General features: G+C 47.8%; 1 protein-coding gene across 1 annotated transcript in view; it reads right to left on the bottom strand.

Moving 5' to 3' along the window:
- The window catches only part of LOC121542590 (lysophosphatidylcholine acyltransferase 1-like), a 105,533-nt gene that overhangs the window by 11,585 nt on the left and 74,413 nt on the right, over window positions 1-19,535 (bottom strand). The window contains exons 6-7 of the mRNA XM_041852015.2: window positions 6,405-6,463; window positions 1,399-1,433 (exon numbers count right to left, since the gene is read on the bottom strand). Of these exons, the coding sequence (XP_041707949.2) occupies window positions 1,399-1,433; window positions 6,405-6,463 (94 nt within the window). The remainder of the gene's footprint in view (window positions 1-1,398; window positions 1,434-6,404; window positions 6,464-19,535) is intronic.

Below are 19,535 nucleotides of genomic sequence, written 5' to 3'. Positions count from 1 at the left end.
AACAGCTCTGTTCACTGTTTCCAGTTCTGGGCTGTCTGTGACCTTCTGCTAACAGCACAGACAGTATTGTCTGTACTGTAGCGGCAGACTGACTGGGCTGTCTGTGACCTTCTGCTAACAGCACAGACAGTATTGTCTGTCCTGTAGCGGCAGACTGACTGGGCTGTCTGTGACCTTCTGCTAACAGCACAGACAGTATTGTCTGTACTGTAGCGGCAGACTGACTGGGCTGTCTGTGACCTTCTGCTAACAGCACAGACAGTATTGTCTGTACTGTAGCGGCAGACTGATTGGGTACACAGCCAAAACAAAATCAATACCATGATGTTTTAGGAAGCAAAACACATCCCAATTCAGCCTGTGGCTTTATCCAGAAGCAAATGTCCCTAATAACAAGGACAGCTTTCTCTCAGTCACAGTTTCCTGTATTTTGGTCATCAGTGTTCTGAGGAAACTGGACCGTCCAGATTATAGAGTAGGACTAATATCCTCTCAGTCCAGTACAGTAGAGGTATGAAAACTGGACCAGGACTAATATCCTCTCAGTCCAGTACAGTAGAGGTATGAAAACTGGACCAGGACTAATATCCTCTCGGTCCAGTACAGTAGAGGTATGAAAACTGGACCAGGACTAATATCCTCTCAGTCCAGTACAGTAGAGGTATGAAAACTGGACCAGGACTAATATCCTCTCGGTCCAGTACAGTAGAGGTATGAAAACTGGACCAGGACTAATATCCTCTCAGCCCAGTACAGTAGAGGTATGAAAACTGGACCAGGACTAATATCCTCTCAGTCCAGTACAGTAGAGGTATGAAAACTGGACCAGGACTAATATCCTCTCAGTCCAGTACAGTAGAGGTATGAAAACTGGACCAGGACTAATATCCTCTCAGCCCAGTACAGTAGAGGTATGAAAACTGGACCAGGACTAATATCCTCTCAGCCCAGTACAGTAGAGGTATGAAAACTGGACCAGGACTAATATCCTCTCAGTCCAGTACAGTAGAGGTATGAAAACTGGACCAGGACTAATATCCTCTCGGTCCAGTACAGTAGAGGTATGAAAACTGGACCAGGACTAATATCCTCTCAGCCCAGTACAGTAGAGGTATGAAAACCGGACCAGGACTAATATCCTCTCAGCCCAGTACAGTAGAGGTATGAAAACCGGACCAGGACTAATATCCTCTCGGTCCAGTACAGTAGAGGTATGAAAACTGGACCAGGACTAATATCCTCTCAGTCCAGTACAGTAGAGGTATGAAAACTGGACCATCCAGATTATAGAGGGATTAATATCCTCTTGGTCCAGTGCAGTAGAGAGACACCATTATGCCTGGCAACGGCCTGTATTTCAGGGATCGGTCATTAGTAGAATAATGAAAGTGGACTCACGCTCCAGGCCCCTGCCACGTCCAGGTGATGGTGTCCTGGCATGGGAGAGGAGAGGAGAGACAAGTAACTTACTAAGATACAACATTTGATATTTTGTTCAACATTTCTTCATCCAGGTAAGACATGTAAAAACACAAGGTCACAACAACAACAACAACAACAACAACAACAACAGGAGCCTGGATGTCTTTGTTTAATTAGTTATCAGGTACATATTATTTAGTGGTTTAATTAGTTATCAGGTATATAGTAGTTAGGGGTTTAATTAGTTGCCAGGTATAGAGTAGTTAGTAGTTTAATTAGTTATCAGGTACAGAGTAGTTAGTGGTTTAATTAGTTATCAGGTACAGAGTAGTTAGTGGTTTAATTAGTTATCAGGTACAGAGTAGTTAGTGATTTAATTGGTTGCCAGGTGGTTAGTGGTCACAGGTGTATAGGAGAGTGACTGCCTGCTGTGTGGGCGGACCTGTGCAACCACCAATAGCTCTTATCCTACTGCTATGACAGAGGATGCTATGACAGAGGATGCTATGACAGAGGGGATGCTATGACAGAGGATGCTATGACAGGGGATGCTATGACAGGGGATGCTATGACAGAGGATGCTATGACAGAGGGGATGCTATGACAGGGGATGCTATGACAAAGGGGATGCTATGACAGAGGGGATGCTATGACAGAGGATGCTATGACAGAGGATGCTATGACAGAGGATGCTATGACAGAGGGGATGCTATGACAGAGGGGATGCTATGACAGAGGATGCTATGACAGAGGGGATGCTATGACAGAGGATGCTATGACAGGGGATGCTATGACAGGGGATGCTATGACAAAGGGGATGCTATGACAGAGGGGATGCTATGACAGAGGATGCTATGACAGAGGATGCTATGACAGAGGGGATGCTATGACAGGGGATGCTATGACAGAGGGGATGATATGACAGAGGATGCTATGACAGAGGATGATATGACAGAGGGGATGATATGACAGAGGATGCTATGACAGAGGATGATATGACAGAGGATGCTATGACAGAGGATGATATGACAGAGGATGCTATGACAGGGGATGATATGACAGGGGATGATATGACAGAGGATGCTATGACAGAGGGGATGCTATGACAGGGGATGCTATGACAGAGGATGCTATGACAGAGGGGATGATATGACAGGGGATGCTATGACAAAGGGGATGCTATGACAGGGGATGCTATGACAGAGGATGCTATGACAGGGGATGATATGACAGAGGATGCTATGACAGAGGGGATGCTATGACAGAGGATGCTATGACAGAGGATGCTATGACAGAGGATGCTATGACAGAGGATGCTATGACAGAGGGGATGCTATGACAGAGGGGATGCTATGACAGAGGATGCTATGACAGGGGATGCTATGACAGAGGATGCTATGACAGAGGATGCTATGACAGAGGGGATGCTATGACAGGGGATGCTATGACAAAGGGGATGCTATGACAGAGGGGATGCTATGACAGAGGATGCTATGACAGAGGATGCTATGACAGAGGGGATGCTATGACAGGGGATGCTATGACAGAGGATGCTATGACAGAGGGGATGATATGACAGGGGATGCTATGACAAAGGGGATGCTATGACAGGGGATGCTATGACAGAGGATGCTATGACAGGGGATGCTATGACAGGGGATGCTATGACAGAGGATGCTATGACATAGGATGCTATGACAGAGGGGATGCTATGACAGAGGATGCTATGACAGAGGATGCTATGACAGAGGGGATGCTATGACAGAGGATGATATGACAGAGGATGCTATGACAGAGGATGCTATGACAGAGGATGCTATGACAGAGGATGCTATGACAGAGGATGCTATGACAGAGGGGATGCTATGACAGAGGATGCTATGACAGAGGATGCTATGACAGGGGATGCTATGACAGAGGGGATGCTATGACAGAGGATGCTATGACAGAGGGGATGCTATGACAGAGGATGCTATGACAGAGGATGCTATGACAGGGGATGCTATGACAGAGGGGATGCTATGACAGAGGATGCTATGACAGAGGGGATGCTATGACAGAGGATGCTATGACAGAGGATGCTATGACAGGGGATGATATGACAGGGGATGCTATGACAGAGGATGCTATGACAGAGGGGATGCTATGACAGAGGATGCTATGACAGAGGATGATATGACAGAGGATGCTATGACAGAGGATGCTATGACAGAGGGGATGCTATGACAGAGGATGCTATGACAGAGGATGCTATGACAGGGGATGCTATGACAGAGGATGCTATGACAGAGGATGCTATGACAGAGGATGCTATGACAGAGGATGCTATGACAGAGGATGCTAAAAAAACACCTTGCATTATCACAAAACAAACAAAAGTGGAAGCGTAAATTGAAAGGGAAATGTGAAGTTCAGATAGAAAACAGGTATCACCGACGGAGGCCTCCGTGTGTCCAGATACCGTTCAGCCAAGCTGTTTACAGACAGCGCACTAGCTCCAACACTAACACGACCAGACCTCAGTGAAGGGCACATCAAGTCAACCCCAGGAGGTTTTCCAGGAAGTCCATGAAACCCTGCTCTAGGTGGGGTTAATATCACACAGCCTAGACAGACCATACACAAACCACAGAACGACTAAATCAGTTCTCTGTCCTCACAGTTATCTCTGTAACAGAGATAGATTCCGAATGACAGGGCTGATGCTCTTCTCAGCAGGGAGGCTGTTTACCAACCAGCCTGGCTGCTGTGTTGTGTTGCTGCTGTGTGTTATTGTGTTGCTAGGTGTTGTATTGTGTTGCTAGGTGTTGTATTGTGTTGCTAGGTGTTGTATTGTGTTGCTAGGTGTTGTATTGTGTTGCTAGGTGTTATTGTGTTACTAGATGTTGTATTGTGTGCTGCTACGTATTATTGTGTTGCTAGGTGTTGTATTGTGTTGCTGGGTGTTATTGTGTTGCTAGATGTTGTATTGTGTTGCTAGGTGTTGTATTGTGTTGCTAGGTGTTGTATTGTGTTGCTAGGTGTTGTATTGTGTTGCTAGGTGTTGTATTGTGTTGCTAGTGTTATTGTACTAGTGTTGCTATTGTGTTGCTTTTATTGTGTTGCTAGGTGTTGTATTGTGTTGCTGGGTGTTATTGTGTTGCTAGATGTTGTATTGTGTTGCTAGGTGTTGTATTGTGTTGCTAGGTGTTGTATTGTGTTGCTAGGTGTTATTGTGTTACTAGATGTTGTATTGTGTTGCTGGGTGTTATTGTGTTGCTAGGTGTTGTATTGTGTTGCTGGGTGTTATTGTGTTGCTAGATGTTGTATTGTGTTGCTAGATGATGTATTGTGTTGCTAGATGTTGAATTGTGTTGCTAGGTGTTGTATTGTGTTGCTAGGTTAATTGTGTTGCTTGATGTTGTATTGTGTTGCTAGGTGTTGTATTGTGTTGCTAGGTGTTTTATTGTGTTGCTAGATGTTGTATTGTGTTGCTAGGTGTTGTATTGTGTTGCTACATAATGTATTGTGTTGCTAGATGTTGTATTGTGTTGCTAGATAATGTATTGTGTTGCTAGGTGTTGTATTGTGTTGCTAGGTGTTGTATTGTGTTGCTAGATGTTGTATTGTGTTGCTGGGTGTTATTGTGTTGCTAGGTGTTGTATTGTGTTGCTAGAGTATTGTATTGTGTTGCTAGATTTGTGTTGCATTGTGTTGCTATGTGTTGTATTGTGTTGCTAGATGTTGTATTGTGTTGCTACATAATGTATTGTGTTGCTAGATGTTGTATTGTGTTGCTAGATAATGTATTGTGTTGCTAGGTGTTGAATTGCATTGCTAGGTGTTGTATTGTGTTGCTAGGTGTTGTATTGTGTAGCTAGGTGTTGTATTGTGTTGCTAGGTGTTGTATTGTGTTGCTAGGTGTTGTATTGTGTTTGCTAGGTGTTGTATTGTGTTGCTAGGTTAATTGTGTTGCTTGATGTTGTATTGTGTTGCTAGGTGTTGTATTGTGTTGCTAGATGTTGTATTGTGTTGCTACATAATGTATTGTGTTGCTAGATGTTGAATTGTGTTGCAAGGTGTTGTATTGTGTTGCTAGGTGTTCTATTGTGTTGCTAGGTGTTCTATTGTGTTGCTTGGTAATTTTGTGTAGCTAGATGTTGTCTTGTGTTGCTAGATGTTGTATTGTGTTGCTAGGTGTTTTATTGTGTTGCTAGGTGTTGTGTTGTGTAGCTTGATGTTGTATTGTGTTGCTAGGTGTTGTATTGTGTTGCTAGGTGTTGTATTGTGTTGCTAGGTGTTGTATTGTGTTGCTAGGTGTTGTATTGTGTTGCTAGGTGTTGTATTGTGTTGCTAGGTGTTGTATTGTGTTGCTAGGTGTTGTGTTGTGTAGCTAGATGTTGTATTGTGTTGCTAGGTGTTGTGTAGCTAGATGTTGTATTGTGTTGCTAGAAGTGTTGTATTGTGTTGCTAGAGTGTTGTATTGTGTTGCTAGGTGTTGTATTGTGTTGCTAGGTGTTGTATTGTGTTGCTAGGTGTTGTGTTGTGTAGCTAGATGTTGTATTGTGTTGCTAGGTGTTGTGTTGTGTAGCTAGATGTTGTATTGTGTTGCTAGGTGTTGTATTGTGTTGCTAGGTGTTGTATTGTGTTGCTAGGTGTTGTATTGTGTTGCTAGATGATTTCCTTTGAGTGGCGTAGTGGTCTAAGGCACTGCATCGCAGTGCTAACTGTGCCACTAGAGATCCTGGTTCGAATCCAGGCTCTGTCGCAGCCGCCGCGACCGGGAGACTCATGGGCGGCACATTGCCAGCCGTCCAGGTAGGGGGAATGGCCACAGGGATGTGTCGTTGGTAGAGGGCTGCGTAGCTAGGTGTTGTGGGTTCGATTCCCACGGGCCAGTATAAAAAAATATGTATTCACTAACTGTAAGTCGCTCTGGATAAGAGCGTCTGCTAAATGACTAAAATGTAAAATGTAAAAATGTGTTGTGTTTGGTTTCTTACCATTTTATTGGGGTATTTTATCACCACAGGCTGAACTGGCACCGCTGGAATAAACGCTCCTGTGTGTGACAAGACAAAACCAACACCATTACACATACTGGAGTACAGTCCACTAAACTAAGAAACTAGAATATTCTAGACCACATACAAATAAAGTATTGGAGAGCATCGGCCCACGGTGACACTAGCTAACCCAGATGTAAAACGTATGCACGCATGACTGGAAGTGGCTTTGGATAAAAGCGTCCGCTAAATGGCATATATCATCATTATATATTATGATATATTAAATGGACATTACATTTGTCTTTTTTTTTAAACTTTTTTTAGTCATTTAGCAGACGCTCTTATCCAGAGCGACTTACAGTTAGTGAGTGCATACATTTTTCATACTGGCCCCCCGTGGGAAACGAACCCACAACCCTTGTGTTGCAAGCACCATGCTCTACCAACTGAGCTACAGGAGGGTCATGAAGCTCCTTTTCATCTGTTTTGTCCAATCATAAGCATGCAGTCCTTTGCAGAATGTGTCATGTAATCCTCTCAATGGCAGAAATAACATCTTTCAGTCAGGCGGTCTGATTGTGCTGATCTGCCCGGCTCTCCCACACAGCTCCCGGGAGGTCACTTCAGACACTCGTCAATCTTTTGAACTGACGCGCAGCCAAGACTCTTTACTTGTAACTGACCTAAACTAGAAACAATGTTGACTCTTGTCTTATTTTCATTTAGGCCATTGTTGCTTTGATCACATCAGAAGCTTCATTTTCCCCACGTGCTCTGTTATTCATGTGTTGAGGGTGCAGTTTTATTATTTCTTTATTTTTCTCAATATATTAATTATATTTGCTAAATTTTAGGAATACAGTAATAATTCTGGCATTGTTGGAAAGCTCAGTTTCTCCCCTTTCGAAGGGAATCACTGTTATTTACCCACATCCTAAAGTTATGATTGGGAGAAAAATTGTTTAACCTGTAGCCATGTCTTTGTAGCCTATATGGTAGATCACGGCTGGCATTGGTTACAGTTTGCTACAATAGCAATGTGCCATCTACAGTGGGGAGAACAAGTATTTGATACACTGCCGATTTTGCAGGTTTTCCTACTTACAAAGCATGTAGAGGTCTGTACATTTTATCATAGGTACACTTCAACTGTGAGAGACGGAATTCTAAAACACAAATCCAGAAATTCCCATTGTATGATTTTTCAGTAATTAATTTGCATTTTATTGGATGACATAAGTATTTGATACATCAGAAAAGCAGAACTTAATATTTGGTACAGAAACCTTTGTTTGCAATTACAGAGATCATACGTTTCCTGTAGGTCTTGACCAGGTTTGCACACACTGCAGCAGGGATTTTGGCCCCCTCCTCCATACAGACCTTCTCCAGATCCTTCCAGGTTTACTGTCGCTGGGCAATCTGACTTTCAGCTCCCTCCAAAGATTTTCTATTGGGTTCAGGTCTGAGACTGGCTAGGCCACTCCAGGACCTTGAATACTTCTTCCGGAGCCACTCTTGTTGCCCTGTGTGTGTTTGGGTCGTTGTCATGCTGGAAGACCCAGCCCGCCATCTTCAATGCTTTACTGTGGATGGTTGTTGCCAAATCTTGCATCATCCCCATCCATCCTCCCTCAATCAGTCGTCCTGTCCCCTTTAAAGCATCCCCAAAGAATGATGTTTCCCCCTCCATGCTTCACGGTTGGGATGGTGTTCTTGAGTTGTCTCATCCTTCTTCTTCCCTCCAAACATCGGCGGTGGAGTTTATACCAAAAACTCTATTTTTGTCTCATCAACCCCATACCTTCTCCCATTCCTCCTCTGATCATCCAGATGGTCATTGGCAAACTTCAGCGGCCTGACATCGCTGGCTTGAGCAGGGGGACCTTGCGTGCGCTGCAGATTTTAATCCATGGCGGCGTAGTGTGTTACTAATGGTTTTCTTTAGACTGTGGTCCCAGCTCTCTTCAGGTCATTACCAGATCCTGCCTGTAGTTCTGGGCTGATCCCTCACCTTCCTCATATCTTATGCCCCAGGTAGATCTTGCATGGAGCCCCAACCGAGTGCAGTGTATTCCTCATCTTAACTTCTTCCATTTTCTAATAATTGCGCCAACAGTTGTTGCCTTCTCTCCAAGCTCGCTTGCCTATTGTCCTGTACCCCATCCCAGCCTTGTGCGGGTCTACAATTTTATCCCTATGTCCTTACACAGCTCTCTGGTCTTGCCCATTGTGGAGAGGTTGGAGTCTGTTTGATTGAGTGTGTGACAGGTGTCTTTTATACTAACAGTTCAACGGTCATTAATACTAATGTGGAGAACAGGAGGGCTTCTTAAAGAAAAGCAACAGGTCTGTGAGCCGAATTCTTACTGGTTGGTAGGTGATCAAATACTTATGTCATGCAATACAAATGCACATTAATTCTTAAAAAATCATACAATGTGATTATCTGAATTTTTTTTTAATTCTCTCTCACAGTTGGTGTACCTATATAAATTCAACCTCTACATGCTTTGTAAGTGGGAAAACCTGCAAAATCAGCAGTGTATCAAATACTTGTTCTCCCCACTGTATATGGGGGGATGATGAATTAAAAAAAGTAAATATTAATTATTTAAAAGCGGGAAAAAATTACTGACTAAAACCACACATCTAGTTTTAGATACGGGCATATGTGGGCTAGAGTACAGGGCATACGTGGACTAGAGATACAGGGCATATGTGGACTAGGAGATACAGGGCATACGTGGGCTACGGAGATACGGGCATACATGGGCTAGGAGATACCGGGCAGTATGTGGACTGGAGATACCAGTATGTGACTAGATACGCAGTACGTGACTAGGAGATACAGGGCAGTATGTGGGACTAGGAATACAGGGCAGTAATCGTGGACTAGGAGATACAGCGCAATATGTGGAGCTAGGAGATACAGGGCAGTATGTGGACTAGGAGATACAGGAGCAGTACGTGGGCTAGGAGATACAGGGCAGTATGTGGACTAGGGAGATACAGGGCAGTATGTGGGCTAGGAGATACAGTCAGTATGTGGACTAGGAGACACAGGGCAGTATGTGGACTAGGAGATACGGGCAGTATGTGGGGCAGTACATTGGCAGTCGTGGGCTAGGAGATCGGCATATGTGGACTAGGGTTGGCATTTCATTGGGCTAGGAGATACAGGGCAGTATGTGACTAGGGTTGCGTATTGGCAGTATGTGGGGCTAGGAGTCGGGGCTATGTGGACTAGTTGGCAGTACATTGGCATACGTGGGCTAGGAGATACGGGCAGTACATGGGCTAAGAGATACAGGGCAGTATGTGGCTAGATCGCATTACTGGATCACATTGTGACTTGCGTTGTGCTGGAGATACTTATGGGTTGGTCTTGCTTGGCTAAGATCGTATATGTGACTAGTTGGCATACATTGCAGTACATCTATTCAGTAGTATGTGTACTAGGAGATACATGGCAGTATGTGGACTAGGAATACAGGGCTATTGTACTAGGAGATACAGGGCATATGTGGTAGGATATACAGGGCAGTATGATGACTAGGAGATACACATATGTGGACTAGGAGATACGGGCAGTCTGTGACTGGGATATTCTTCGGGCAGTATGTGGGCTAGGAGATCCAGGGCAGAGCGTGGACTAGGAGATACAGGCAGAACGTGGACTAGGAGATACGGGCAGTACGTGGACTAGGAGATACAGGGCAGTATGTGGACTAGGAGATACAGGGCAGTACGTGGACTAGGAGATACAGGGCGAGTTCGTGGACTAGGAGAAACAGGGCGGTACGTGGGCTAGGAGATACAGGGCAGTCGTGGGCTGAATACAGGGGTATGTGGACTAGGAGATCCAGTATGTGGACTAGGAGATCCTCTGCTAGGAATTTCGTATATAGGAGTACGTGGGCTGGGAGATGCAGGGCAGTACGTGGACTAGAGATACAGTGCAATACGTGGACTGGGAGATACAGGGCAGTATGTGGACAAGAGATAAAGGGCAGTATGTGGACTAGGAGATCAGGCAGTATGTGGACTAGGAGATACAGGGCAGTCGTTGACTAGGAATACAGGGCAGTACGTGGACTAGGAGATACAGGGCAGTATGTGGGCTAGGAGATACAGGGCAGAACGTGGACTAGGAGATACAGGGCAGAACGTGGACTAGGAGATACAGGGCAGTACGTGGACTAGGAGATACAGGGCAGTATGTGGACTAGGAGATACAGGGCAGTACGTGGACTAGGGGATACAGGGCTACGTGACTAGAAACGGGCATACGTGGGCTAGAGATACGGGCAGTACGTGGGCTAGGGGATAGGGATATGTGGACTAGGAGATACGGGCAGTATGTGACTAGAGATACGAGTACGTGGGCTAGGAGATCGGGATATGCTAAATAAGGCAGTTGTGGGCTAGGAGATACAGGGCAGTACGTGGACTAGGAATACAGTGCAGTACTGGACTAGGAGATACGCAGTATCTGAGACAAGGAGATAAAGGGCAGTATGTGGACTAGGAGATACAGGGCAGTATGTGGACTAGGAGATACAGGGCATCGTTGTCTAGAATACAGGCAGTACGTTGGCTAGAATACAGGGCATACGTGGACTAAGGAGATACAGGGCAGTATGTGGACTAGGGGATACAGGCCAGTACGTGGACTAGGAGATACCGGGCAGTATGTGTACTAGGAGATACAGGGCAGTATGTGGACTAGGAGATACAGGGCAGTATGTGGACTATGTTCGACGTTGGCTGTACTGGGCTAGGAGATACAGGGCAGTATGTGGACTAGGGTTGGCTACTTCTCGTGGCTAGGAGATACAGGGCATTATGTGGACTAGGAGATATAGGGACAGTATGTGGACTAGGAGATACAGCAGTATGTGGACTAGAGATACAGGCAGTATGTGGGCTAGGAGATCCTCGCTTACAGGGCGTACGTGGACAAGAGATACAGGACAGTATGTGGACTAGGAGATACAGGGCAGTATGTGGACCTAGGGAGATACAGGGCAGTATGTGGGCTAGAGATACAGGGCAGTATTTGGACTAGGAGATACAGGCAGTACGTGGACTAGGAGATACAGGGCAGTATGTGGACCAGGAGATACAGTGCAGTACGTGGACTAGGAGATACAGGGCAGTATGTGGACAAGGAGAGATAAAGGGCGTATGTGGACTAGGAGAGATACAGGGCAGTATGTGGACCTAGGAGATCGGGCAGTATGTGGACTAGGAGATACAGGGCGTTGTGGGCTAGGAGATCAGGCAGTATGTGGACTAGGAGATACAGGGCAGTATGTGGACTAGGAGATACAGGGCAGTATGTGGACTAGGAGATACAGGGCAGTACGTGGACTAGGAGATACAGGGCAGTATCGTGGACTAGGAGATACAGGGCAGTATGTGGACTAGGAGATACTGGGGCAGTATGTGGGCTAGGAGATTCAGGCAGTATGTGGACTATGGTTGGCAGTACATTGGCAGTACGTGGGCTAGGAGATACAGGGCAGTATGTGGACTAGGAGATACAGGGCAGTATGTGGACTAGGAGATACAGGGCAGTATGTGGACTAGGGTTGGCAGTACATTGGCAGTATGTGGGCTAGGAGATACAGGGCAGTATGTGGACTAGGGTTGGCAGCACTTGCTCGTGGGCTAGGAGATACAGGGCATTATGTGGACTAGGAGATACAGGGCAGTATGTGGACTAGGGATACAGGGCAGTATGTGGGCTAGGAGATACGGGCAAGGTACATGGGCCTAGAGATACAGGGCAGTATGTGGACTAGGAGATACAGGGCAGTACGTGGACTAGGAGATACAGGGCAGTATGTGGACTAGGAGATACGGGCAGTATGTGGGCTAGGAGATACAGGGCATTATGTGGACTAGGAGATACAGGGCAGTCGTTGGCTAGGAGATACAGGGCAGTATTGGACTAGGAGATACAGGGCAGTATGTGGACTAGGAGATACAGGGCAGTATGTGGGCTAGGAGATACAGGGCAGTACGTGGACTAGGAGATCGGGCAGTATGTGGACTAGGAGATACAGGGCAGTATCGTGGACTAGGAGATACAGGGCAGTACGTGGCTAGAGATACAGGGCAGTATGTGGACTAGGAGAACAGGGCAGTACGTGGGCTAGGAGATACAGGGCAGTATGTGGGCTAGGAGATACAGGGAAATCGTGGGTTAGGGTAAGGGCAGTACGTGGGCTAGGAGATACAGGGCATTACGTGAACTAGGAGATACAGGGCAGTCGTGGACTAGGAGATCAGGGCAGTATGTGGACGGGATAAGGCAGTATGTGGCTAGGAGATACGGGCAGTATGTGGGCTGGGAGATACGGGCGTACGTGACTAGGAGATCAGGGCAGTATGTGGCTAGGAGATCAGGGCAGTACGTGGACTAGGAGATACAGGGCAGTATGTGGACTAGGAGATACAGGGCAGTATGTGACTAGGATACGGTCATACGTGGACTAGGAGATACAGGGCAGTATGTGGACTAGGAGAAACAGGGCAGTCGTGGGCTAGGAGATACAGGGCAGTACGTGGGCTAGAGATACAGGGAAGGTACGTGGGCTAGGAATATAAGGCATACGTGGACTAGGAGATACAGGGACAGTTGTGGACTAGGAGATACAGTGCAGTACGTGGGCTAGGAGATACAGGGCAGTATGTGGACAAGGAGATACAGGGCAGTATGTGGACTAGGAGATACAGGGCAGTATGTGGACTAGGAGATACAGGGCAGTACGTTGGCTAGAGATACGGGCAGTACGTTGGCTAGGAGATACAGGGCAGTACGTGGACTAGGAGATACAGGGCAGTATGTGGACTAGGAGATACAGGGCAGTACGTGGACTAGGAGATACAGGGCAGTATGTGAACTAGGAGATACAGGGCAGTATGTGGACTAGAGATACAGGGCAGTATGTGGACTATGGTTGGCAGTACATTGGCAGTACGTGGGCTAGAGATACAGGGCAGTATGTGGACTAGGGTTGGCAGTACATTGGCAGTACGTGGGCTAGAGATACAGGGCAGTATGTGGACTAGGAGATACAGGGCAGTACGTTGGCTAGGAGATCCAGGGCAGTACGTTGGCTAGGAGATACAGGGCAATACGTGGACTAGGAGATACAGGGCAGTATGTGGACTAGGAGATACAGGGCAGTACGTGGACTAGGAGATACGGGCAGTATGTGGACTAGGAGATACAGGGCAGTATGTGGACTAGGAGATACAGGGCAGTATGTGGACTATGGTTGGCAGTACATTGGCAGTACGTGGGCTAGGAGATACAGGCAGTATGTGGACTAGGGTTGGCAGTACATTGGCAGTACGTGGACTAGAGATACAGGGCAGTATGTGGACTAGGAGATACAGGGCAGTATGTGGACTAGGAGATACAGGGCATTATTTGGACTAGGTACAGGGCAGTACGTTGGCTAGAGATACAGGGCAGTACATGGACTAGGGTACATGGCAGTATGTGGACTAGGAGATACAGGGCATTATGTGGACTAGGATATACAGGGCAGTACGTGGACTAGGAGATACAGGGCAGTATGTGGACTAGGAATGGGCATACTGACTAAATACAGGGCATCGTGACTGAGTCAGCATATTATAGGAGACGGGCAGTGCTTCAGTGCGGTGGACGTAGGAGATACAGGTCATATGTGGACTAGGAGATACAGGGCAGTACGTGGACTAGGAGATACAGGGCAGTATGTGACTAGGAGTACAGGGCAGTATGTGGACTAGAGATACAGGGCAGTATGTGGACTATGGTTGGCAGTACATTGGCAGTACGTGGGCTAGGAGATACAGGGCAGTATGTGGACTAGGGTTGGCAGTACATTGGCAGTGCGTGGACTAGGAGATACAGGGCAGTATGTGGACTAGGAGATACAGGGCAGTACGTTGGCTAGAGATACATCGTTGGCTAGGAGATACAGGGCAGTACGTGGACTAGGAGATACAGGCAGTATGTGGACTAGGAGATCGGGCTACGTGGACTAGGAGATACAGGGCAGTATGTGGACTAGGAGATACAGGGCAGTACGTGGGCTAGGAGATACAGGGCAGTCTGTGGACTAGGAGATACAGGGCAGTATGTGGACTAGGAGATACAGGACAGTACGTGGACTAGGAGATACAGGGCAGTATGTGAACTAGGAGTACAGGGCAGTATGTGGACTAGGAGAGATACAGGGCAGTATGTGGACTATGGTTGGCAGTACATTCGGCAGTACGTAGGCTAGGAGATACAGGGCAGTATGTGGACTAGGGTTGGCAGTACATTGGCAGTACGTGGCTAGGAGATACAGGGCAGTATGTGGACTAGGGTACAGGACAGTACGTTGGCTAGGAGATACAGGGCAGTACTTGGCTAAGAATACAGGGCAGTATGTGGACTTGGTTGGTCGCAGTACGTGGCTAGGAGATACAGGGCAACGTATGTGGACTAGGTTGGCAGTACATTGGCGTACGTGGACTGTCGGGCAGTATGTGGATAGTACGGGCAATGTGGACTAGGAGATACGGTACGTTGACTAGGAGATACAGGGCGTACTGGACTAGGGATACAGGGCAGTATGTGGACTAGGAGATACAGGGCAGTATGTGGGCTAGGAGTATACAGGGCAGTCGTGGACTAGAGATACAGGGCAGTATGTGGACTAGAGATACAGGGCAGTACGTGGGCTAGGAGTACGGGTGGGTGGATACAGGGCTATGTGGATAGGAGATACAGGGCAGTATGTGGGCTAGGGAGATACAGGGCAGTACGTGGGTTAGGAATAAAGGGCAGTACGTGGGCTAGGAGATACAGGGCAGTACGTGGACTAGGAGATACAGGGCAGTACGTGGACTAGGAGATACAGGGCAGTATGTGGACAAGGAGATAAAGGGCAGTATGTGGACTAGGAGATACAGGGCAGTATGTGGACTAGGAGATACAGGGCGTACGTTGACTAGGAGATACAGGGCAGTACGTGGACTAGGAGATACGGGCAGTATGTGGACTAGGAGATACAGGGCAGTACGTGGACTAGGAATACAGGGCAGTATGTGGACTAGGAGATACAGGGCAGTATGTGGACTAGGAGATACAGGGCAGTACGTGGACTAGGAGATACAGGGCAGTATGTGGACTAGGAGAAACAGGGCAGTACGTGGGCTAGGAGATACAGGGCAGTACGTGGGCTAGGAGATACAGGGAAGTACGTGGGCTAGGAGATAAAGGGCAGTACGTGGGCTAGGAGATACAGGGCAGTACGTGGACTAGGAGATACAGTGCAGTACGTGGACTAGGAGATACAGGGCAGTATGTGGACAAGGAGATAAAGGGCAGTATGTGGACTAGGAGATACAGGCAGTATGTGGACTAGGAGATACAGGGCAGTACGTTGGCTAGGAGATACAGGGCAGTACGTTGGCCTAGAGATACAGGGCAGTACGTGGACTAGGAGATACAGGCAGTATGTGGACTAGGAGATACGGGCAGTACGTGGACTAGGAGATACAGGGCAGTATGTGGACTAGGAGATACGGGCAGTATGTGGACTAGAGATACGGGCAGTATGTGGACTATGGTTGGCAGTAAATTGGCAGTACGTGGGCTAGGAGATACAGGGCAGTATGTGGACTGGGTTGGCAGTACATTGGCAAGTACGTGGACTAGGAGATACAGGGCAGTATGTGGACTAGGAGATACAGGGCAGTACGTTGACTAGGAGATACAGGGCAGTGCGTTGGCTAGAGATACAGGGCAGTACGTGGACTAGGAGATACAGGGCAGTATGTGGACTAGGAGATACAGGGCAGTACGTGGACTAGGAGATACAGGGCAGTATGTGGACTGGAGATACAGGGCAGTATGTGGACTAGAGATACAGGGCAGTATGTGGACTATGGTTGGCAGTACAGTTGGCAGTACGTGGGCTAGGAGATACAGGGCAGTATGTGGACTAGGGTTGGCAGTACATTGGCAGTACGTGGGCTAGGAGATACAGGGCAGTATGTGGACTAGGAGATACAGGGCAGTATGTGGACTAGGAGATACAGGGCAGTATTTGGACTAGGAGTATTACATTGGCAGTACGTGGACTAGAGATACAGGGCAGTATGTGGACTAGGGTTGGCAGTACATTGGCAGTACGTGGACTAGGAGATACAGGGCATTATGTGGACTAGGAGATACAGGGCAGTGTGTGGACTAGGAGATACAGGGCAGTATGTGGGCTAGGAGATACAGGGCAGTACATGGGCTGAGATACAGGGCAGTATGTGGACTAGGAGATACAGGGCAGTCCGTGGACTAGGAGATACAGGGCAGTATGTGGACTAGGAGATACGGGCAGTATGTGGACTAGGGTACAGGGCAGTCGTGGCCTAGTACCTCCGTGGGCTAGGGGGATACAGGGCAGTATGTGGACTAGGAGATACAGTGCAGTATGTGGACTTGGAGACACAGGGCAGTATGTGGACTAGGAGATACAGGGCAGTATGTGGAGTAGGGTTGGCAGTACATTGGCAGTACGTGGGCTAGGAGATACAGGGCAGTATGTGGACTAGGGTTGCAGTACATTGGCATCGTGCTAGAGATACAGGGCAGTATGTGGACTAGGGTTGGCAGTACATTGGCAATATGTGGGCTAGGAGATCGGGGCAGTATGTGGACTAGGGTTGGCAGTACATTGGCAGTACATAGGCTAGGAGATACAGGGCAGTACGTGAGCTAAGAGATACAGGGCAGTATGTGGACTAGGGTTAGGCAGTATGTGGACTAGGAGATACGGGCAGTATGTGGACTAGGAGATACAGGGGCAGTATGTGGACTAGGAGATACAGGGCAGTATGTGGACTAGGAGATACAGGGCAGTCACGTGGACTAGGAGATACAGGGCAGTACGTGGACTAGGCAGTACATTGGCAGTACATGGACTAGGAGATACAGGGTAGTATGTGGACTGGAGACATGGCAGTACTGACTATGAGATACAGGGTAGTATGTGGGCTAGGAGATACATGGCAGTATGTGGGCTAGGAGATACAGGACAGTATGTGTGCTAGGAGATCAGGGCAGTATGTGGGCTAGGATATACAGGGCAGTATGTGGACTAGGAGATACAGGGCAGTATGTGAACTAGGAGATACGGGCAGTACGTGGACTAGGAGATACAGGGCAGTACGTGGACTAGGAGATACAGGGCAGTATGTGGACTAGGAGATAAAAGGGCGAACGTGGACTAGGAGATACAGGGCGAACGTGGACTAGGAGATACAGGGCAGTACGTGGACTAGGAGATACAGGGCAGTATGTGGACTAGGAGATACAGGGACAGTACGTGGACTAGGATATACAGGGCAGTACGTGGACTAGGAGAAACAGGGCAGTACGTGGGCTAGGAGATACAGGGCAGTACGTGGACTAGGAGATACAGGGAAGTATGTGGACTAGGAGATACAGGGCAGTATGTGGACTAAGAGAAACAGGGCAGTGCGTGGGCTAGGAGATACAGGGAAGTACGTGGGCTAGGAGATAAAGGGCAGTACGTGGGCTAGGAGATACAGGGCAGTACGTGGACTAGGAGATACAGTGCAGTACGTGGACTAGGAGATACAGGGCAGTATGTGGACAAGGAGATAAAGGGCAGTATGTGGACTAGGAGATACAGGGCAGTATGTGGACTAGGAGATACAGGGCAGTACGTTGGCTAGGAGATACAGGCAGTCGTTGGCTAGGAGATACAGGGCAGTACGTGGACTAGGAGATACAGGGCAGTATGTGGACTAGGAGATACAGGGCAGTACGTGGACTAGGAGATACAGGGCAGTATGTGGACTAGGAGATACAGGGCAGTATGTGGACTAGGAGATACAGGGCAGTATGTGGACTATGGTTGGCAGTACATTGGCAGTACGTGGGCTAGGAGATACAGGGCAGTATGTGGACTAGGGTTGGCAGTACATTGGCAGTACGTGGGCTAGGAGATACAGGGCATTATGTGGACTAGGAGATATAGGGCAGTATGTGGACTAGGAGATACAGGGCAGTATGTGGGCTAGGAGATACAGGGCAGTATGTGGGCTAGGAGATACAGGGCAGTATGTGGACTAGGAGATACAGGGCAGTACGTGGACTAGGAGATACAGGGCAGTATGTGGACTCAGGAGATACAGGGCAGTATGTGGGCTAGAGATACAGGGCAGTATGTGGGCTAGGAGATACAGGGCAGTATGTGGACTAGGAGATACAGGGCAGTACGTGGACTAGGAGATACAGGGCAGTATGTGGACTAGGAGATACAGTGCAGTCGTGGACTAGGAGATACAGGGCAGTATGTGGACAAGGAGATAAAGGGCAGTATGTGGACAAGAGAATACAGGCAGTATGTGGACTAGGAGATACAGGGCAGTACGTGGACTAGGAGATACAGGGCAGTATGTGGACTAGGAGATACAGGGCAGTACGTGGACTAGGAGATACAGGGCAGTACGTGGACTAGGAGATACAGGGCAGTATGTGGACTAGGAGATACAGGGCAGTATGTGGACTAGGAGATTCAGGGCAGTATGTGGACTATGGTTGGCAGTACATTGGCAGTACGTGGGCTAGGAGATACAAGGCAGTATGTGGACTAGGAGATACAGGGCAGTATGTGGACTAGGGTTGGCAGTACATTGGCAGTATGTGGGCTAGGAGATACAGGGCAGTATGTGGACTAGGTTTGGCAGTACATTGGCAGTGCGTGGGCTAGGAGATACAGGGCATTATGTGGACTAGGAGATACAGGGCAGTATGTGGACTAGGAGATACAGGGCAGTATGTGGGCTAGGAGATACAGGGCAGTATGTGGACTAGGAGATACAGGGCAGTATGTGGGCTAGGAGATACAGGGCAGTACGTGGACTAGGAGATACAGGGCAGTACGTTGGCTAGGAGATACAGGGCAGTACATGGACTAGGAGATACGGGGCAGTATGTGGACTAGGAGATACAGGGCAGTATGTGGACTAGGAGATACAGGGCAGTATGTGGACTAGGAGATACAGGGCAGTATGTGGGCTAGGAGATACAGGGCAGTATGT

This window comes from Coregonus clupeaformis, unplaced genomic scaffold (genome assembly GCF_020615455.1).
Source record: "Coregonus clupeaformis isolate EN_2021a unplaced genomic scaffold, ASM2061545v1 scaf0272, whole genome shotgun sequence".
NCBI classification, from domain to species: domain Eukaryota; kingdom Metazoa; phylum Chordata; class Actinopteri; order Salmoniformes; family Salmonidae; genus Coregonus; species Coregonus clupeaformis.
This window is presented reverse-complemented; position numbering and strand designations above follow the sequence as displayed.